At 36.3% G+C, this 23,524-nt stretch overlaps 1 protein-coding gene across 4 annotated transcripts in view; it reads right to left on the minus strand.

Annotated features, from left to right (window-relative positions):
• The window catches only part of LOC100350425 (bifunctional heparan sulfate N-deacetylase/N-sulfotransferase 3), a 186,207-nt gene that overhangs the window by 158,207 nt on the left and 4,476 nt on the right, over positions 1–23,524 (minus strand). For all 4 annotated transcript variants that reach the window (XM_051820057.3, XM_051820058.3, XM_089302882.1 and 1 more), the window contains exon 2: positions 15,741–16,879. In XM_051820057.3, the coding sequence (XP_051676017.1) occupies positions 15,741–16,709 (969 nt within the window). In that variant the 5' untranslated portion in view covers positions 16,710–16,879. The remainder of the gene's footprint in view (positions 1–15,740; positions 16,880–23,524) is intronic.

Below are 23,524 nucleotides of genomic sequence, written 5' to 3' on the forward strand. Positions count from 1 at the left end.
CAATATGTGTTTTAAGCGAACACTGTAAGTGATTTCTCTTGCTTTTTCTGTGGTTTGTAAACTCATGAAAATAATAGGTAAGTGAGTAAATATCTCTAAATATCTCTGAGTGAAATGATACTGAGATGATGCTGATGGCAAATTCTATTCCTTAAACTATTGTAACACCTTGGTTTTTGTTCACTCACAGATTAAAAATCAGTTCATCACTGGTGACTTTAAATAATATCTATATTTTAGGCTTATCAAAATAAAAGTACAGTTACGAAGCAGGGAATATATTACAGGTGAGTAACTTGAAGGTTTAGTTTAAATTCAGCAATGATTTTGCTCCTAATAGAGAACCTGTATGAAATGTGTTGATGGCTTGAGAACAAAGACATGCAGTGAATTACCCTCTTGGATTCTCTTTCCTCTTGAGGATGTTTCATTGACATTGTGTCAATTTTTATATACTGCTCATTCAAAACATGGCCTCCTTAGCCCATGCTGAGGCTCAGAGCTGTTCCAAAAGGTTGACAAGCTTCCTCTTAGTCACTGTCATCCATTAGAGATGGATCTCATTTAAAGAAATAGAGCTTTTTCAAGGGCAAAGAGGAGCTGGTTCTTCTGAGAATGATAAACGAGCACTAATTAGTTCTTGGGAAGTTACAAGTGACAATGCCACTAGAAATTAAGGGAAAGCAAGAATGAACGTCTTTTTTCCATTGATCATTTGCCCCTTAGTCAATTAATGACAATGACCCTGTATCAGAAAAGAAATGTCACAGACTGGGGAAATGTTTTCTCATCTCTTTATTCCCTTTCAATACTTTTTGCATTTCTAGATCAGATTAGCAAATTGTGCAAAAGTCTTTTGACTATTATCCTAATCTGTCAAAGCAATTATGTTAACGTTAAAATGGGTTTTCATTACAATGCCTTTATTCTACTGGAAAAACTGTCAAATAATTATTGTTAAAATGTTACACAAAATTTCCCAATGGTGTTTTTCCATATATCAGAAATCCAAGTCTGGCAGGGTACAGATATTAACTATCTCTGATGACAGCAACTCGAACCTTGTTCAGAGTTTATTGTCAAAACCACTCAATTCATTCACTCAAGAGAGTCGAGTAGGTAACTGGCGCTGTGGCATAGTAGGCTAAGCCTCCGCTTGCAGCGCAGGTATCCCACATGGGCACCAGTTTGAGTCCCGACTGCTCCATTTCCCATCCAGCTCTATTCTATGGCCTGGGAAAGCAATGGAAGATGGCTCAAGTGTTTGGGCTCTGCACCCACAGAGAGACCCAGAGGAGGATCCTAGCTCCTGGCTTTGGATATGCCCAGCTCTGGCCTTTGTGGCCATTTGGGGAGTGAACTAGAGGATGGAAGACCTTTCTCTCTGTCTCTCCCTCTCTCCATCTGTATCTCTACCTCTTAAATAAATAAACAGATCTAAAAAAAATAGTAAATTGTCTTTCTATGTGAAATCAAATACTGTGTCACTTAGGATTCTTAAAAAAGCAATGACTCTGATATATGAGGGGTCTTCAAAATGTTATGCTTAACATTTGCTTTAACATTATGCTTAACATTATGCTTTAACATATGCTTAATATTATGACAAAACAGCATTGACTTCCCTTTTTTTTTACCATAGTAAATTCATATTAACTTGTTACAACATGTCTGAACAAGAACAAGTCTGAGGCATCACAAGGGATAAGACATGAGTTTGAAATCAGTCCATATCAAAAGAATGGGAATTCTGATCAAATTGAAGCAAGAAAAAAATCCAATTTATGGTGAAATATGGATGAAAAAATGGCAAAATCATTAATGTTTTATGAGACAAAAAGTTTATGCGGACAATGCCTACAAACAAATCAGACATTTACAAATGGGTAACTCTGTAAGAAGCAGTGAGAAAAGGTTAGAGATGAAGCCAGCAGTGGTAGATCATCCTCATCAATTTATGAGGATATAATTATCTTTTTCATGATCTAACTGAAGGGGACTTATGATTAACAGCAGAAAAAATACCCAGCACCACAGATCATATTTCAATTGATTCATCCTACATGATTCTGACTAAAAAATTAAAGTGGAGTAAACTTCATGCTTGTTGGGTGCCAAAGCCATTGTGCCTAAATCATCTGCAGAGTTTCCAATAGAAATGTTCAACAAGTGGGATCAAGATCTTGATGCATTTCTGTGACAAACTGGCAGTAAATAAAACATGTCTTCCCAATATGATCTTGAAGACAAAGCACAATCAATGCAATGGTTAGCAAGAGTTGGAAGTGGTGCAGACAAAGCAAAAGTGATCCAGTCAAGAGCAAAGGTCACAGCCACAGTTTTGTGGATGTTAAGGAAATTTGTTCTTGCCTTTCTGAAAGGCCAAAGAAGGATACCAACTGTTTATTAGGTGAGGGTTTGGGAAAGTTAACCAAAGTTTAGCAGGAAAGTGTCTAGGAAAGCATCACCAGAGAGTGCTTCCCTACCAGGACAGTGCAGGACAGTAACTATGCCAGAATTTCAATGGAAAATCATTAGACATCCATCTTAAAGCCTAATTATGGCTAATTATGACTTGTCTTTAAAGGGTATGTATTGTTCTTCAGTTTATAATAAAAAAAGGATTACATTGATATGGTTAAGTTTCCAGGACCCTCATGTCTTTACAGATGGACTAAATGATGGGTATCATCGCTTGGAAAAGCACCTTAAATTTGATGGAACTTATTTTTAGAAATAAAGCATATATATTATATAATATTTATTTTTGTTTTTCAATTCCATTTTCCATAAATTTGTTGAAGTCACCTTGTATATTGTTCTGGTGTTATACAGATTATTTAATCCAAAATAAAGAACAGTGAAGGTATTCTTATTATTTTTTTGGATGGATCATTGTTCAGTGCCTCAACCAGCTGGCTGAATTTCCACACGTAATATTTTTTCCCTCTGTTTTAGGAAAACTGATTATAATTAGTACATATAACAGAGAGAGGAAAAATAAAAGACACAGTTCCATAAAAATAAAGTTGCGAGAATCAATGTAGGAGAAAAGAAGCACTACTTTACTAACCCAGACACCAAAGGAGCTAAACAGAGAACTACTAAGCATCAAGAATAGAACTGCACTGTAGTTGTTAGACAGGTGCAGTTACAATGGTGATTCCAAAGAGGAAAAGGCCAATAAAAGAAAATACGGTGATTGAAGCTGAGGAAGATGCAAGAAGAAAAATCAAAGAGAATAAAATGGAAAAGAGAAGAAATATATACTGAAAAGGGTGACCAGCACATATATAACTGTGAGAGTCCTGAACACCTGGTTGTTAGAACGGTCTTTTTTTTTTTTTTTTTTTTTTTTGACAGGCAGAGTGGACAGTGAGAGAGAGAGACAGAGAGAGAAAGGTCTTCCTTTGCCGTTGGTTCACCCTCCAATGGCCGCCGCTGCAGCCGGCGCACCGCGCTGATCCGATGGCAGGAGGCAGGATCCAGGTGCTTTTCCTGGTCTCCCATGGGGTGCAGGGCCCAAGCACCTGGGCCATCCTCCACTGCACTCCCTGGCCATAGCAGAGAGCTGGCCTGGAAGAGGGGCAACCGGGACAGAATCCGGCGCCCCGACCGGGACTAGAACCCGGTGTGCCGGCGCCGCAAGGTGGAGGATTAGCCTATTGAGCCACGGCGCCGGCCCAGAACGGTCTTTTAATTAGTCTCGTAACATATGCATTGCTAGAAACATTACATTAGAGCTACTAAAGTAGTGAACTGATGATAGTCACACATCTGCTCCAAATGAGGCATCTTTGGAGAGATAAATTTCCTAAACTGCATCAATGAAGAAATAGATACTTGAACACTCATTGTTTAGTGTTATGGGAAGTTTAAGATCACAATCATTTAATTTCTCTCAATTAATTACTATTGATTTAGAGCTAAATTAATTATATAATCACATGTATGCCATCAAAATTTTATTCTTAATTTTTAAATATTTATTTATTTATTTGACAGAGCTACACAGAGAGAGGAGAGGCAGAAAGAGAGAGAGGTCTTCCATCCAATGGTTCACCTCTCAATTGGCCACAATGGCCAGAGCTGCGCTGGTCCGAAGCCAGGAGCTTCTTCCAGGTCTCCCATGTGGGTGCAGGGGCCCAAGGACTTGGGCCATGTTCTACTGCTTTCCAAGGCCATAGCAGAGAGCTGGATGGGAAGTGGAGCAGCCAGGTCTTGAACCAGTGCCCATATGGGATGCCGGCGCTTCAGGCGAGGTCGTTACCCACTGTGCCACAGCGCTGGCTCCCAAAATTTTATTCTCTAGTGAAGAAAACAGTTGTATAGTAGTCAAATCTTTTGGAAAGTTCAGTTGTTACAAAAATTTGCTGGCATGATTACATGAAGAGCATAGCTTATGGTATTCAGAGTAATGTCTCCCCAACCTGCCCTTCTAAGATATCCATGTTTTAATGCCTAGAACCTGTGAATCTGTACCTTACACAGCAGGACTCTAATACAGAGATATTATTCTGGATTATCCAAGTGGGCCAACCTTATCACACAGGTCCTTGAAGGCAGAATGTTTCCCTGTGTTAGTAAGACAAAGATATGCCATGAATGAAGGCACAGGGATAGGCAACATTGCTGGCTTTGAGGATGAAAGAAGGGAAACATGAGCCAAGCAATGTGGGCTGACACTAGAAGAGGGTTAAAGGAAAAGAAATGAGTTCTCTCCTAGAGTTTCAAGAAAGGAGAGGGGCCTTGCTAGCACTTTGAACTTAACTCAGTGAGACCCACACTGGACATCTCACTACAGAACCATAAAATGATAAGCCTTAGTTGTTTTCAGCTACAAAACTGGCAGTAATTTGCACAGCAATAGCAAAATACATAGCTTTTTAAAATCTGTATGATTTGTAACTATTAATAATCATGTAAAATCATATTAAGTATTAATATTAACATAAGAAAGCAAGTAATATTTTAAGGTAAAATTCTAATATGTACTATATGGATAAAATTTTAATTTTAAAATTTTAGTCTACCTACAAGTTCAATTAAAAGATAACTGCATTTGTTTGGTAACATATAGTCCATTAAGTATATCAAGTAGATCTAATAATTTGTTTTGCAGCAAATTATTTTTATTTTTATATCTATTTTGTATTTCAGTATACATTAAGTATGGTAGCCTATAAAAGTTAATATAAAAATGCTTGAGCTATTAATTCATGTTTCCCAGAGAATGACAATATATCAGATTTTTTTTTTTTTTTACTTTTTCTATCTTTGCATGCTTTTAAAAAAAGTTAGTAATGATTGGGGCTGGCACTGTGGCATCGTGGGTAAAGTGTGTCGGCATCCCATATGGCCACCAGTTCAAGTTCCGGCTGCTCCACTTCCAATCTAGTTCTCTGCTGTGGCCTGGAAAGGTAGTGGAAGATAGCATCTGCATGGGAGAACCAGAGGAAGCTCCAGGTTCCTGGCTTCAGCTCGGCCCAGCTCCAGCCATTGTGGCCATATGGAGAGTGAACCAACGGATAGAAAACCTCTCTCTCTCTCTCTTTCTTTGCCTCTGCTTCTCTCTAACCCTGCCTTTCAAATACATAAATAAATCTTTATTTTTATTTATTTTTTTGACAGGCAGAGTGGACAGTGAGAGAGAGAGACAGAGAGAAAGGTCTTCCTTTTGCCGTTGGTTCACCCTCCAATGGCCGCCCCGGCTGGCGCGCTGCGGCCGGTGCACTGCGCTGATTCGATGGCAGGAGCCAGGTACTTATCCTGGTCTCCCATGGGGTGCAGGGCCCAAGTGGTTCTAGTCCCAGCTGCTCCTCTTCCAGTCCAGCTCTCTGCTATGGCTCGGGAAGGCAGTGGAGGATGGCCCAAGTGCTTGGGCCCTGCACCCGCATGGGAGACCAGGAGGAAGCACCTGGCTCCTGGCTTTGGAATGGCGCAGTGCACGGGCCGTAGTGGCCATTTGGGGAGTGAACCAACGGAAGGAAGACCTTTCTCTCTGTCTCTCTCTCTCTGTCTCTCTCTCTGTCTAACTCTGTCAAATACATAAAAATAAAATAAAAATAAAAACATACATGTATCCTTTGAAGATCTTATAAAAGCACTCTGACAGAGTAAATGTACATAATTTCCTGAACTGAATGAGATATTTCTAGTACCTAAGTCTTTATTTTGAATTCTCTTCTTGCAATATACTGATGGTCACTGCCTGGTCGGGGGCTGGCGTCACCTACGACAGACCTACTTTTTATCTCAATTGAGGTAGATTCAGCGCAGTACATTATAAATGTAACCAGTCACCAGATATTCTGTTTATACATTCATGTGTTCAGTGACAGCATTTTGCCTGCTTTAAATAATTTAGAACTCATTCTTTTTGAATGTCATTGCATAACAAATGACTTTTGAATATTAATAGCAATAGAGATACATTCCATCTCACAATGTCAATTTAATACAACGTGGTAAGTATAAATAGATTATGGTTACAATATAGATTTTTCCTTTTGCTAAAATATTTTATGTTAAATTTTAAAATTGTTTCCTAAAAAATAACTTTTGTATAGTTGTATAGTTGCTAGCACACCAAGGGTGTGATAATAATATTGAGAATGATTTGTTTTCCTTTATATTATTGTCACATCATATAAATTTAGAAATAAATATTCTATCAAACTAAAACAGAAGTCAAAGGAGAAAAAGGGAGACAGAAAAGCAAACATTTCATATACAGTAATAAGGACAGCCACAAATTCTTAATCTTTTAAAAATTATGAGCCATGAGGGATCAGTGGAATTGGTCATATTCTACTATAACAAGTGTTCAGGTAGCTTCCATGAGCTATCAATCTTACCAGTATGAACATAAGTCATTATATATGAAGGGATTGTTAAATAAGCATTGTAAACTTCACAAAACTAGCTATAAGAGATGAGGGCAATGTTTACTATGAATAGATTCTCACTAGAGGAACTTCTAAAGGGTGGAAGTATTATTATGCTCCTAATCCTGTATATATGAAATACATGAAACTTGTATAACTTAAATAAATTTTTTTAAAAAAGGATGTATTTCAAAAAGAATTTCATTCTTTTTTCATTCATTTAACAAATATATGCTGAACCAGGCAAACTGTTGGTTCGCAGGCTACTTCAGTGTGCAAAGCAGGTAAGAAAATCTTGCCCTCATGGACCTGATATATTTAGCAATCAGTCACAAACCAAAATAAATAAGTAAAATGTGAAGGTCCTTTAAAACTTTGTGGAAAAAAAGGAATTACAAGGTAAGTTTATTTTGATGTAAAATAATTTGAAACTGATACATAGTTTTTTTTCATTGTACATTTTTTTCCAGGAACTTTTTGAAGATTTTTCACATGCAGTATGTCTGGTAGTGTGCTCTTAAGCCTTTAACAATGGGTTTCTGTAAAAACAAACAGGGCCAGTATTGTGGCATAGTGGGTAAAGCTGCCGCCTGCTACACTGGCATCCTGTGTGGGTGCTGGTTCCAGTCCTGGCTGCTCCACTTGCGATGCAGCTCACTATGCACCTGGGAAAGCAGCTGAGAATGGCCCAAGTGTTTGTGCCTCTGCATCCACTTGGGAGACCCAGATGAAGCTCCTGGCTCTTAGCTTTGGTCTAGCCCAGCCCTGGCTGCTGTGGCCATTCAGGGAGTGAACCAGTGGATGAAGATCTGTCTCTCTCTCTCTCTGTCTCTGTCTCTCTCTCTCTGTGTCTGAGTGCATGTGTGTGTGTGTGTGTGTGTGTGTGTAACCGTGCCTTTCAAATAAATAAAATAAATCTTAACAAACAAACACAAACCCACCTAGATAGAAATATTGCCCCTCCCCCCCAAAACTGGGAAAAGATGTGTCAGCAAGGGAGGAAGAGAACCATAGGCCAATAAAGGGAAAGAACATTTTAGAGAGAAAGAACAGCAGGTATAAAATCCTGATACAGGAAGGAGACTAGAGAGGCTGTAGCAGAGTAAGGGAGGGAAAGGAGCAGATGTGTGATTAGGGAGATAAGGGGAAAGGATAAAAGATTGTAAGAACTCTGATCTTTAATCTTGGTGAGATTAGAAGTTCCTGAAAGGTTTTGAGCAGAAGAGAAGCCGATATAAATTATACAAAGTAATTCAGAGAGTTCATGGAAAATGCAATTAAAGGATGTTTATTTGGGTGACAAAAAAAGGTGAAGCCAATGCATACAAGGGCTCTTTAAAAAGTTTGTAAAACATGCGGACTATGAAAAAAATTTTCATAGATTTCAAAATTGTTTGCACCAAAACAAACCTATCTTTTAATTCCATTTTTCCATGAACTTTTGGAAGTACCCTTGTATGTTAGTGCCATCACTCTGGATACTCTACTGAAAAGGGGGATAAGGGGAGAATCAAAGAGTTCTAGCAGACACAAGAAGAGGAATGGTTAGCAAAAATCACAGTAGACACCTGGCTAATCTGATCAAACGTTGATGGTAGACAGCCAGCATTGTGGCACAGTAGGTTAAGCCATGACCTGCAATGCCAGCATCCTGTATTGGAGTGCTGGTTCGAGTCTCAGACATTCTGTTTCTGATCCAGCTCCTTACTAATGTGCCTGAGAAAGCAGCAGATGATGGCACAGGTACTTGGGCCCCTGCCACTCATGTGGGAATTGCTAGCTCCTGGCTTTAGCCTGGCTCAGACCCAGCTGTTGTGGCCATATGGGGAGTGAACCAGTGGATGGAAGGTCTCTTTCTCTGTCTCTCCCCCTCTCTCTGTCACTCTGCCTTTCAAATACATAAAATAAATCTTTTAAAAGCATAATGTTAGAAAAAAATAAAATGTAATATATCATACTGGGTTGAATAGCAACAACATAGTTAAGAACCAGAAAAGAATGGCCAATAAGGCAAAGGAGAGTGGGCACAACTGGAGATGAAGTGCCTTATATTTTCTGACTGAGGGTTGAAAGTACTAATATTGGCACTATTGTAACATACTATGTTTAATTAAGTTTCTGGAGAAATAACTATAGGAATAGAAATAACATATACTTTTCCAGGCATGGAAAGCCAAGACACTCTGGCAAAAAAAAAAAAAAAAAAAAACAAACAACTAAATGAAAGATCTCTGTGAGTGAGATTCCAGCGGAAAGAACAGGCCATCAAAGAAGAAGGTACCTTTCTCTGAAGGGAGGAGAGAACTATCACTTTGACTATGGCCTTATCTATATAAGATTGGAGTTGGCGAACTCAAGAGGCTTCCATAGCCTTGGCAGCTCATGACAAGAGCCTTGGGTTATTACTGACGCCATAAACAAGAGTGTCAATTGTTAAATCAACAACAGGAGTCACTGTGCACTTACTCCCCATGTAGGATCTCTGTCCCTAATGTGTTGTACTATGTGAATTAACAGTGTAACTAGTACTCAAACAGTGCTTTATACTTTGTGTTTCTGTGTGGGTGCAAACTTTGAAATCTTTACTTAGTATATACTAGACTGATCTTCTGTATATAAAGAAAATTGAAAATGAATCATGATGAAGAATGGGTTGGGAGAGGGAGTGGGAGATGAGATAGTTGCAGGTGGGAGGGAGGTTATCGGGGAGAAAAGCTGCTATAATCCAAAAGTTGCACTTTGGAAATTTATATTTAATAAACAAAAGTTAAAAAAAAAGAAATAACATACACTTTTAAACCAGATAGAAAATGACAATGCAAATGAAAGTAATAAAAGAGAGAAACAAAAGAAACAGAAGTAGCTGGTCAAGTATATAGTACAAAATAATATAGCTGCAATAAATCCAAATGCATTGATAATCTAATTAAATGTGTGTAGGCTGATCTGGTTAATTAAAAGACAAATATTCACATAGTAGATAAAAAAGTGAAATTCATCTGGAGGCTGTTCTCAAAACCTTTTTATAGTGCAAAGACACACATAGAAGGGGGGGACAATTGTGTGTGTTTACTTTAGAAGAGATGAAAAGAGACAAGATTTATGAGATAAATATTTGAAGGCAGTATGCTCTGGCTAACTGTTATCAGTTGGTATTTCTACAAGTCCAGAATACTTTGAACCTGATTTACTAGACTTGGGAATTTTTAACACGGTCTAAATTATTTACTCAAAGACATAGATGTGAAAATTTTAGGCAGTCTTCTAAATCTTTTTCACCATGGATGAAAACTATGATATAAAGAAGAATACTTAGGAGGATTAATTGGAAATCAGAGAGTTCGAAATAAAACTTGGACCACTTTGCATACACTCTTCTCACTTGACATTTTAGCAACATAATATGTACTTTGAATATAACATCAAGTTTTAACAAATATTTAAAGACAAAATCATGTCAATAAGATACTAAAAGGCTCATTTTTATATTTGTTTTAGATGTTTTAAATAGTTGCAATGGCTTAAAAATGACGATTTAAAATGTTGCTTGTAATACAGTTTTGCCTGCTAAATTCTCCACATTTTGTAACCTGTTTTATTTCTTTGGGTGTAAAGCGTTTTTGCTTAGTATTGTGATACTGTATATGTTTTGTCCCAGTTGTATAGTAATGTTTCAGTCCATCATCCAGCTTTGGCTGCTGAAATCATACAGCTGTGAAGACCTTGCCTTTGTTTCTGTTAGACTGCTTTTCAGTTCTGTATTGAGTATCTTAAGTACTGTAGAAAAGATGTCACTTCTTCCTTTAAGGCTGTTTTGTAATATACATAAGGACTGGAATTGTGTTTTTAAAGAAAAGCATTCAAGTATGACAATATACTATCTGTGTTTTCACCATTCAAAGTGCTGTTTAGTAGTTGAAACTTAAAACTATTTAATGTCATTTAATAAAGTGACCAAAATGAAAAAAAAATGGAATAAGGCATAATTTTCAAATGGTAACCAACAGAAAGTTGAGACAGCTGTATTAGTATCAGATAAACAACTCTAAAGGCAAAAAAATTACTGTAGTTAAAAAGTTAACCACAAAATGATGAAATATTAAATTAAAATATATGAACTTGACATAGGTTCAAAATATATAAGCCAATATTTGATAAAATGGAATACTTATAATTCACCATCAGAGTTGAAGTAAACACACTTCTTTTACTGACAACAAGCACCCCATTCTTTGTTCTCACTCATTTTAAAAATCAAAGTGGTAAGAATATAGATTTGTATAAACTCAATTAACAAAATTAAACTAATAGGTATACCATAATTTTAGACTATTTCCTAAATACATGAGGAATATTTTATACAACTATATAGCCATCCTAGCAAATTTATGGTATTGTTATCAGAAAGACACATGTATCCACAGTGGAATACAATTAAAATGGATGTCAGCAAATAAAAAATAAGAAACATTAAAGACACTAGAAAGGAGTTACAGAAATGTGTTATTTAAGGCAAAAAGAAAGGATTAGTACTGTTTACAGCGTGCAAGACTTGACATCCAAGCAGAGCATGTAAATAATGAACAGCCTGGAGAAATATTTGGGAGCTTCCATTTTTACTTATGACAGAATAATTGATTGCCATTGCCTTACTCCCACTCCACCCCTAAACATTTGGTATGGTAAGTTCTTTCCCAGTGGTTTTATGAAGCTCCTGGTTTTCTTTAGCTGGAGCAGTGAATATTCATGTGAGCCTGCAAAGTCAAGCACACAGAGTTCACCTCTCTACATTCTAGTCACAGCCTCTCAGGGCTGGCCCCAAGCAATACTGGAAAAGCCAGCCAAGTCTTCTTAGCTTGATACCACTTCTTAGAGTTTTATGGCTTCCTACTTCTATTTTCAGCACTTTCTTTTCTCTAGGCACTCTGCAACCTTCCTTTAGAAGGGAAAATAATGATAAAGTCACTCATGACATTATATTAAACATTTAAGATCTACTGTCTCTTCTGATGCCACTTTAAAAATATAGCCTTTTTTTTTTTTTAAAGAGCTAATCCACAGTTATGTAAGTATAAATCATTGAAATGTAAGCAAACAGTATGAAAGGTCTGGGATCCTGACATAAGGGGTGGGGGAGCTGAGTACTTCCAGAAAGAGGTCTCCTCCAGAAAGAGTCAGAGGCACCTCTTCAGGTAGATGTTAGAAAGTTTGTCTGAGTTAGAAAGGGAATGTGTAGTTATCACAGAAAGAGATGAGGAGGGAGGGAGGGGGAGATGGAGAAGAGAGGAAGAGGAGTAAAGAGAGAGAACAGAATATATGTACATATTTATATTATTTATTTTTTATTTATTGAGAGTATTCAACTACAGTGTTCAAGAAAACCCTAAATGACCACCTTTAACAGAATCTTCGGATAGAAGAGAAGGTGGATGATCTTCTTGTTCGTCTTCAATGTTACATTGAAATAATGGCATAATGGATCTTAGGCCAAGAGTGCATTCAAGTATGTAAAAGAGAATATGGGTTGTTAATGTTGATTGGGTCATGGAGTGGTTTCATGTACAACTAAAATGGTTTATTGGGAGAAGCTTTTTTTAACAATAGAAATATCACATCCCCTTTCTACAAATCTATTCTGTAGGCTTAGTCTCACGAAGGTTAGGTCCTACATGTGAACTTGAATTTTCTAAAATCATGAAACTAACCCAATAGCCCAAGAAAACATGCATACAACACATTCACAAACATACACACACACATGCACATTTTTCTGACTTCTATTCAACTGAAATTAAATGTTTGTAAGACTATTTGGATGGTCTAAACAATGTTCCTCTTTGATATTAATGCCTGCAGGCTTGCATATTCCTAGACTAAGGAAGATACCACCCTAGGCTCCTCCTTCTGTTTGTTTGTTTTTCTTTTTTTATGGCACAAAGAGTCATACATTCTGTACTATGTCAAAGTTTCTTTCATAGCTCTGAAGTTCTTTAAAACATGCTCATATTATTCAACAGCTAGGTAGGTAAGGCTGATAGTGCATTGCTATTCTAAGTTTCCCATTAAATAAGGAAACATTTTTTGTTCCACATAAGAAATTAAAAAACCATTTATGCAAAAACTGTTTTCATAGTTAAAATTTATGTTATCTCTCTAACTTTGAAAGAAATAGACTAAGTGAGCTTTAATTTTCTCACATTCTTTCAGTTTTCCTAATACTTCAAATAGAGAAAATAAAATATTTGCTCATAAATAGTAATTACTAAATAAAGGGACTTGATTAAAATATTTTATTAATTATGTACTATTAGATACCCAATCCACAAGCTTTTCTTGCCCTCATGATCTTTGATGTTCCTTCCCTTCTCTGGGTTAGTTGAGTCACTATAACTAACTCTAGGACCCTCTAAGATTTAGCATCAAATACTCCCAGTCCTGAGCAAATCAGCATGGATTGATGGGTTGGTCACCCTAACACCAGTACACCCTGCAACTGCTGTCTAATTTTACTTCTCTCTTTCATATCAAAATTTCTCCACTGAGGACGCCATATTTATTTCCTCTTCCTCTTGAAGCTGTGGTCCATTCCTGAACTCACTGCAACTGGGCTTCTGCCTCTATCCCTTCAGTGTTTGAAGAAATTGAGGTCTTTTGTTTGTGTCATTGATATACCCTCCCAAATCATCGCATAACTCCATCTCATGTACTTAATAGTTTCTAGGACACAGTGCACACTATACCGTTTCTCACAGCTTTACTTACATCAAACATGCAGACATCTTTAGTATTCTCCTTACCATTTTGCAAGGTATCTACTTATTTATCTCCCCACAAAACAATACATACATTAAGAGGGAGCTGAATTTTATCTTTGTATCCCCTGTGCCTGTGTTAGTGCCTGGCATGTGATATGGCTGTATCACTTACTGAAGATATAAATGCTCATCATGATAGCTTTTCTCTGTACTCTCCCCTGTCATCTCTTTATAAAGGGACAGGACCTCAGTTTATGATTCAGATATAGTAGAAATTTGATAACTACGTAGAGAACAAACGGATGGATGCTTATACAGTCAGGGTAACTGTCTGCAGTGAATCAGTGTTTTGAGACAATCACACATTTCAACTTAGAAGTAGTTTAAAAACCCAAATAATTAAAAATGTACTTTTAAACCTCTAGGTGATTTATACAATATGTTAATATTTAAATATGAGCAACTCATAAAGTACACATGTTAAATTAATCTTTAATGTGTTCAATAAGCCTTTAATTTTTTATACCCTAAAAATGGCTTAACCTTTACAATAAAAAATGAAATTGTATTTTGTATAATATTAGAGTACATGAGGGGTTTTGCATACAAAACTCAGAGATTCATCTGGAATAATTAAAGTGCTACATATTATGATAATTTAACATCATAATATGTATAAATTGTAAAAACATTTTATAATAATTTGAAAAGGAAAAATTGGAAAGAGAATCATATATTGTTGGCAATCTTTATGCATATGACAAATGCTTAAACTAGCAGGTTTTAATTCAGCTTTACTTTCAAAAGTGAATGGCAAAAGACTTAATGGAAACTTCAATAGAACTTCTTTATTAATTCCCATCGAACTAAAGGAATAGACTGAAATAATGACAAGAATATGGAAAATTTTTCTTTCCTTTTTAACCTTCATACTCTTATAATAACATTAAATGCTTCTTCAAGTTTCCTTTGCTTATTTAACTCATGTGATGAACATTACTATTATTTGCCAAATTTTTAGTAACTATAGGAAAGAACAATTTCCCAGCCATATTTTTGACATCTGACTTACAGATTTTCTACCAAAAGTTCAAAGATTTACAAAATAAAAGCTACATAAGGGGAGGGTTGTGGGTGGGAAGGATGGTATGGGGGGGAAGCCATTGTAATCCATAAGTCGTACTTTGGAAATTTATATTCATTAAATAAAAGTTTAAAAAAAATAAAAAAAAATAAAAAAAAAGTCTCTCACATTTAAGAGAAATCAGTATGTAATATAACAGAGATAGAATTCCATGACATTTTGAGTAAGCAATTAAGGTAAAAGTAGATCATTTTAAGTTTTATTAAGAGCAAACAACCAAGAGTGTTTATGTAATGTAATCAACTTGTAATAATGAAAAATTACCTTTAAATGAATATTACCAGTTTAAATAAAGTAGTTTTACACAATGACAATTGCAATGCAATTTAAATTAAGCACGAGCTTCATATGTGTACCAGAAGTAGTCAATGTAATCAACTTAAATCCTTGCATTTATATCTGAATAAATATGCTTATATTAAATATAAATATATCTATTATTTATTAAAATATTATAACACTATATTAATATATTATTGCTATATTACTATACAATAGTCTATAAATAGTATTATATTAATGTTATAAATATTAATATATTAATAGTAATATGAACATTATTAATATGCATATATTAAGTGTGTAGTTATTGATCTCCATATTTAGTAATGCTAATTTTCAGTTTCAAAAAAATACAAGAGAAAATGAGTTAATTTGAAAAAATATCTGAAGTAGCTTACTTATAAGATCTATAATTCTTAAAAATTTGGGGGAGTATTTATATTCACTAAAACAAATTAACTTCGATTTCATATTTAAATGGAATAAATCTTCCGTTAATAATAGTTTTTTTTTTTTTTGAGGTAGATAGTGTCTGGAAAGTAAAATGGTTTCTACTTGGTACTTAACCCATATTACTGTAGCTTGCCATGTCCTGAGAAACTCTGTAGTCTTAGTATAAATCACTTTGAGAGAAAAACTAAACTTTCAAGTTCTGAGATGACAGAACCTTACCTTCACATCATTGGTGTTCATTCTGGTCCCCTCCTTTCCCACAAATATATCATCAATGTCCACAAGGATGTACCTGTCCAAAGACAATGCCAGTCTCTTCCCTGACAAGTATGAAATGGCATCTATGAAGATGAGCTTATGCAGCCAAAAGTTCAAGTTGTTTCCAAAAAGAACTCGCTGGATTCCATCATGAAGCCCCAGGTCATGTATGATAGTGGCATAAAAAGCACCTTTAGAGATGGGAGGAGAAAGGTTTTCTGGGGTCTTCACTTTGGCAAATATTACTGGTTGGTAAGCTGAGTGATTAATCTGAAAAACTGTCCAGTCATTTCCAGGTAAAGAACCCTTTTCAAGCTTAGAAGATTTGGTCACATGGAGCAATGGAGAATGAGGATTAATGCAACAATCTTTTACTGCAAGGTTTCCATATACAGAAAAAGGGAAACCTTTCAACTGAAAGCTCTGTACGCTCTTCTCACTAGTTTTGTGGAATCCAATGACACCCACACCATATTCTACACAATATTTATCTAAGAGGCTTCGGTTCCAAGAGTCCATATTTATATACTTTAAAATATTCTCATAAATAATGAGAATGTATTTGCCTTTAGTTTTGTCTGTAAGTGCTGGGAGATCTCCCTTTCCAGGAGCAATCTCTATGTGATACTGGAATCTACTTGATTCCAGAATCATAATGATGTCTTGTCCAAGGGATGAGTACTGGCTCTCCACAAACACAAGGACGATGGGGTCTGTCCTCGAGGCATCAAAAACTTTCGTTGTCTTCACTTCCATTAGTTTATATGGCAGGTGCTGGAGGTCACCACAGTCCACTTCTGAAGCCATCTCAGAGAGCTCATTTTCTTGTTTGTAGCCACTATACAGATAATAAGCAGAAATAATAATGCTTACCATACAAAAAGTGGTAAGCAGAATAACTGTCCTTTGAAAATGTCGGTGAAGCTTCATGATAAAACTCACGTCTTCTGTATGTTCCTTGACTATTCCAAAGGAAGCACCATGAAAAAAATGTGAAAGAAAAGATGGTGTTTCAGCTACTTTCCCAGTCTTAGTCAATAGTTTATGTCACCATTGCAGCACATTTGTATTGATTGATCAGGACTCACAGGAAATATAGTCTGAAAAATAGAATAAAATAAAACAGAATATGAAACATTCAGTCTGTATCACTAATTTGAACATATTTTTATCTTCTTGACTGGGATAAGTGGTAGACTATGAGGCAGATGAACTGTAATGATGTATGTTAGGAAATCTCTCCTTTCTTTTCTGGATTTTTCTCAGATCTGGATGAGTACCTGACAGGGACAGAATAAGGGAAAGAGTTCAACAGGCACAGGGACTCTGGCTTAAAAGGCAAAAACACTGAACTAACAAGGATTTTGTTTTTTACTAGAGGACTTTTTCATCAGACTATAGATAATATAAAGATCATATCACAGAGAAGTCACATGTACACATCATAAAATACACACAAAGGCTATTCGTGTAATCACATGCACTGAACGTTTATAATAGTTTGAACATATTATAATTAAGTACCACAATTAAAACCTAGTGTTTTCCTTTTCTAAAAAATTGCTGACAATGAACTTTGTCATTTGATATTTTTCAAATTCATTAGAGAACCAACCCTATAATATTTACTTACATTAGAATAATTCTTTGAAAATGCAGATTTGGTCCCACAACCCAACTGATAGTCATGTGGTGAGACAAACATGAGGAGTGAAACACTTGCCAAGGTTCCTTCAATTCTGATATGAGGTCATGTCATGCTGGAAGCAGGTGCTCTTGGGAAATATCATGTTTATTAATAGATTCTCTTTTTGTATAATTCTATTTCTGCTTTGGGTGAGAAGGTTCAATTATTATATGAAAAATAAACTTTTTTATAAATAGTGAAAACCATTGAGCTATCATGAAATGCATTGTTACACAATAGTTTCAAATCCCTTTCATATCTTGGTAACCTTTGAAAATTAAGCAGGTGTAAAAAATAATAAGCAAGAAACAAAAGTGCTTCTTCAATCAAAATTTAACAAGCCTCATGGTCTTGATGAGTATTTTCATTATTTATTGGAAGGCTAAAAGCCACCTAATAAGATAAAAAGTGCTGGTGAAAAAACATTGTATTTGATGTTTGCCATACATATGGGTTCATTACACCTCTCTTTCTTATTAATTGTGTTATTTTGGCCTAAGCATCTTCCAAATGAAATGATGAGGTCATAATACATGTTCACCAAGAACACTGTGGTGTTCTATATACTAAAGTTGTATAAAATCCACCTGTGAAATAAACAGTGAATAGTATTATGAATAATACATTTATCTTTGTGAATAATATAATCTGGAATGTATCTTTAGGATATTCAGACTATTTTCCCTATAAATTACATACTGTAGTTTATTCATTCAAATATTTGAGGTATCTGAATATCCTATGTCATTCATTCAAATATTTATGGGCTAACTATATTTCTATTTAAAATGTAAACTTTCAGTATAGTGAATTTCTTTAAAAGGTTGTAACCCACAAAGCAGACACCATGACCAGAATGATAGTATGTGGACTGTGGACTAGCAACAAATAAGTACAATATGATGAAAGAAAAAAGAGATCAGGCAAGTGGCAGAGTCTGTCAAATGCTCTGGGGGACAAGATTTGGGTAGGGTCATGAAGAACAAGGGAACTTGAATAAACATCTGAGACATCTGAGACACACACAGAACAGTATAGAAGCAGGAGTGAGTATAATACTGGGCAGTGGACATGAATGAAGAGTGGAAGAGTAAGGATCAGGGCAATTATAATCAGAACAGCCTGGTACTAGCCAACAGAAAAAAGAAAAAAAGAAAAAAAAGAAAAGAAAAAAGAAAAAGATGGGTAGACCAATGGAACAGAATAGAAATTCCAGAAATCAATCCACACATCTACAACCAACTTATCTTTGTCAAAGGAGCTAAAATCGATTCCTGGAGCAATGACAGTTTCTTCAACAAATGGTGCTGGGAAAGCTGGATCTCCACATTTATAGGTATGAAGCAAAACCCCTACCTTACACCTTACACAAAAATCTGCTAAAAATGGTTCAAAGACTTAAATCTATGACCCAATACTATCAAATTATTACAGAACATTGGCAAAATCCTGCAAGACATCAGCAGAGGCAAAGACTTCTTGGAAAAGACCCCAGAAACACAGGAAATCAAAGCCAAAATTGACAAGTGGGATTATATCAAGCTGAAAAGTTTCTGCACTGCAAAAGAAACACTCAACAAAGTGAAGAGGCAACCTACAGAGTGGGAGAAAATATTTGCAAACAATGCAATTGATAAAGGATTAATATCCAGAATCTATAAAGAGCTCAAGAAACTCAACAACAACAAAACAAACTGTCCAGTTAAGAAATGGGCAAAAGACTTGAATAGGCATTTTTCAAGAGAAGAAATACAAATGGCCAATAGACACTTGAGAAAATGCCCAGGATCACTAGCCATCAGGGAAATGGAAATAAAAACCACAATGAGATTCACTTCATCCCAGTTAGAATGGCTTTCATACAAAAATCAACGAACAACAAATGCTGGCAAGGATGTGGGGTGTCACTAGTGGAAGCAAGGCTTAGAGTGGAAATTGTCTTGAACTATTGATACATACTTAATATTCAAGCGAGTGGAATGACTAAATGATACATGTGAGTTAGCAAAACCACAATGCTCTACAAAGCACTTGGAGGTAGGCAAACCAATGGGTCACAGGCAAATCTTCACACACTACAGGGACCCAATTTCTCATAAAAGCCTTTCCTGGCCAACTCATTTTCCTCCTTTTAGACCATGCTCTTCCCTGGAATTTTTTTAAAGCAGAGCTCTGTGTGTGTGTTTAAAGATTTATTTATTTATTTGAAAGGCAGCATTACAGAGAAGCAGAGGCAGAGAGCGAGAGCGAGAGAAAGAGAGAGAGAATCTTACATCCACTGGTTCACTTCCCAAATGGCCGCAACAGCTAGAGCTGGACTGATACGCAGCCAGAAGCCAGGAGCTTCTTCGGGGTCTCCCACATGGATGCAGGGTCCAAGGACTTGGGCCATATTCCACTGCTTTCCCAGCACATTAAAGCAGGGAGCCAGATTGAAAGTGGAACAGCAGGACTCAAATCGACACCCCATATGGGATGCTGGCACTGCAGGCAGGGGCTTTAACCCATGGCACCACAGCACCAACCCCTGGAATCTTTATCACAGCACTTACTAAGTAGTTCTAACAAAAGTATTTGTTCAATGTCTCCCTTCATTGTTAGACTGAAATTTCCAAAAGTATAGGGCCTATGGTATTCCCAGTAATCTTTCAAATGATAGGATAAAATATTTTTAATGACTAACATGATCAATAGTCATGGTAACAGTATAGTGATGACTGTATCCTTGAAGTGCTCTCACAAAAATATATTGAAAATTACAGACTTTCATGACCAGGAGTCTTCTCTCAGTAACTACAGCAGCAGCAAACTGGTTTGCATATGGAGAGTTCCCATGGACCTGGCTATCTTTATCAACAGTATAGAGCTCATGGTTGTGGCTGAATTCTGTTCCCTGTTCAACCTGTGCTGAATGACCAAGAAGCTGTATATTAACAACAACAAACAAGTTAGGCAGGTGTTCTTGACTAAACACAGGCACAACAAAGTTACATCACTACTTTGTCAGGTTTTTCTATAAGGCACACTGAGGAAATAACATCAGAGAGGAAGGTAGAATGACAACAGCAACACAGCTAACATTAAGGAACACATACAAGTAGCCAACACTATGTTGAAATGTTAAGAAGCTTGCTCAAGATGTCATAGTTGGTAGATTATGAGCTGAAATTTAAATTTTGAGAGTTTGCATCAAAGATGTTAAAAACCCAGACAGACAGTATTATGTCTCTTCCACGCAAGGAACATTGAGGTAACAGTATGGATATAGGGTGGCTATTACCTTTAGATGCTGCAGTTTCCACCCAAGAATGTGAGGACACTGTGGTAACCACTTAATAGGATATTAATGGGACTATGAGATAAGCTATGGAAAGCTCTTATAATAGTGTCTGACACATAGAATGAACTAAATTTACCTGTTACCATGATTAGGATGATGATGACAAAAATAATATAGGAGAGAAATATCCTGATGATGGCTAATAAAAATGCATCAAGGGTCTATAAAGAGACAGCTACAAACATTTCAGCTTCAGTGACATTATGGAAAGCACAGAAGTCCACCTGTGGTGCAGGGATCTAAAGTCAGATGGGTCTTGGTGCAAAGCAAGAAGCTCACTAAGCAGCAAAACAAATACCTTGTCCTCAGGATTCTACTCATTTCTCCCCCTTTCCTTAGTTGAGATCACAGACACCCTGAACACCTTGGTTTTCATTATCATCTATGCTCCAGTATAATCAAAATGTGTATTTTATTTCAGGTCTTCTTCCTCTAAGCCATAGAACTTCAAATTGAACTATCAACTTGATATAATAGCAACAACAACTCACATTAACTATGTCCTTTCTTATTACATGCCAGCCACTGTTTAGCTCCCTGGGAGTCATGTCACAAACAAACTCAACCTGTACAAAACTGAATTTATGATCTTCCTCCTAAAACTATCTTCATCTTCCTACAGTCACTAGTGTCTCACTCTTGGCACCTTATTTAAGTTCAACCCTGCTTATCTAAATAAACCCAAGTCCTCTTATTTCCATTTCCCCAAATTAGTTGACCCAGTGCACACATCTTTTTATTGTGGCAATATCACTCACTTGAACTAATCTCACCACAAGTGTTCTTGGCTCCGTCTACACTTTTCTTAAGTGCAGCACCACAGTGGAACTTCAGTTATTCCTTTCCAGCTGAAAATCCATCAGTATTGTTTACTTAACTTGCTGATTAACATCTAAGTTCCTATTCATGTCCTGCAAGACCCAGTACAGTCTACTTCTCACTCTTACCTCTCAGGCCTGGTTAGATGTACTCCCCTCTAAGTTCCAGATGAAAGGACCCTCTTTCAGTTCCCCAAAAGAGCCAACTTCTTTTCTCAGAGTCTACTCACATGCTGTTCCCTTTGTCTGGAATTATGCTTCTACTAATTCACTTGGTTTCACCCACTTAAACCTATGGTTGTAAATGTAAATGTCCCAATCTCACAAAAGTCTTCGTGAGTCCTCAAGTCTGTAAGGCCTCCCTGTTAAACACACTCACAGCATCCTCTATCTTACCTCTGAAGCACATTCCCTAGTTAGAATTAAACAATTTTGTTATCTTTCTCCATAGACTGGAATCATCTGAAAGTCCTTGTCTTGTTTACCTCTATCTTCCTATGTCTAACTCAGTGAAAGAAGGTAAGAATATCCCACTGAATACTTGTGGAATGAGTAAAACAAAGCCTCTATTAAATTTTATAAATAGCAACTGCATTCACAAACTAGGGCAAACTCAAGTCAAACCATCTTCCATGAACAGGTCCATCCATCACTCACACTGGCCTCAAACAGTCAGAGCCATAATATAAGTATTGCAAATGTCAGTGACCACCTTGACCAGAGCCATAAATCAGCACATTTGGAATGTGCCTTTCACCGACACTTACTCAAATACCTGTTTTTTTTTTTTTTTTCATTCTGAGTTTCTCCAAAATTCAGTGTGGTTAGAGCTGCTTTGCAATGCATCTATTTTTATAAATGCTCCACCAAGAAAATATTAGTCATTATATAATTATTAACAAAATGCATAGGGAGCAATTAGTTATTGGAATCACAGTCCATTCCATATGCACAGTGAAGAACTGAATTTATAACAAACATACTTGCAAAGTAATGCAGTATCTCTAAGAGGAAGTACCTACTTGTCAATGTAACCTATATTTTCTCCCCCACTAACACCCACTACCATCCCAAAGTAAAAATCAATTTCTAAATGAAAGAGAATCATTTTAAAGTTGGCAGTACAAGAAATGTGAAAAAAATTTCCATCTGGAAAATGAGTATTAATAACTAAAGAACTTCAGGTTCTCACATAAATGAAAGATATTTAAGAGATCTTGACAAGATTCCCCTTTCTCAAAATTAACTGTATTTTATAGTGTTGAAAAATGCATTTGGAGGCTTCAAATATATTACATGAATTTGCTGAAAGTAATTTAGTAATATTAAAAATTGACAAAGAACATGCTTTTCTTTGCGAAAGAATGTGTGAAACTGTGTCATGTTAATTGAACCCTGCTGTGGTAGGCAAGTAAGAAGCTGATTAGCATGGAGTACAACCAAGAATACACTCTGTCTCTGGAACTGGGATTTTAAAAAGATGGATGAGGGAAAAGCTGCACTTGGGGGCATTAGCTTTGTTTGGTACATTACATGGAAAATGACTTTCTATTGTAATGTTCCCTTTCTCTTTGTATTTAAAAATTACGAAGGAAAGAATACGTTTTATTCACCTCCCTCAGTTTTATGCCATCCAGCAAGGCAAAAGAAGAGAACTATTTTACTGCTGTTTGTCGTTTGTTCTGCTTGTATGATTTAAGGGGGGAAATATCTGTTTATATCTTCTTATACTAAACTAGAATGGATGCAGAACAGCAGGGTGATGTCAATGCAGCTTTGAGCATCTAATCCACCCCTTCATGATCTTTGTCCATCATCAGAATTATGAGAATAAGAGAGTGGTAACCCAACCTCTCACTGGTTTCCTGGACCATAAGAAGCAAAGTTACAGATCAATTTT

This window comes from Oryctolagus cuniculus, chromosome 8, assembly GCF_051225735.1.
Source record: "Oryctolagus cuniculus isolate XC-2025 breed Fujian yellow rabbit chromosome 8, ASM5122573v1, whole genome shotgun sequence".
Classification (NCBI taxonomy): Eukaryota; Metazoa; Chordata; class Mammalia; order Lagomorpha; family Leporidae; genus Oryctolagus; species Oryctolagus cuniculus.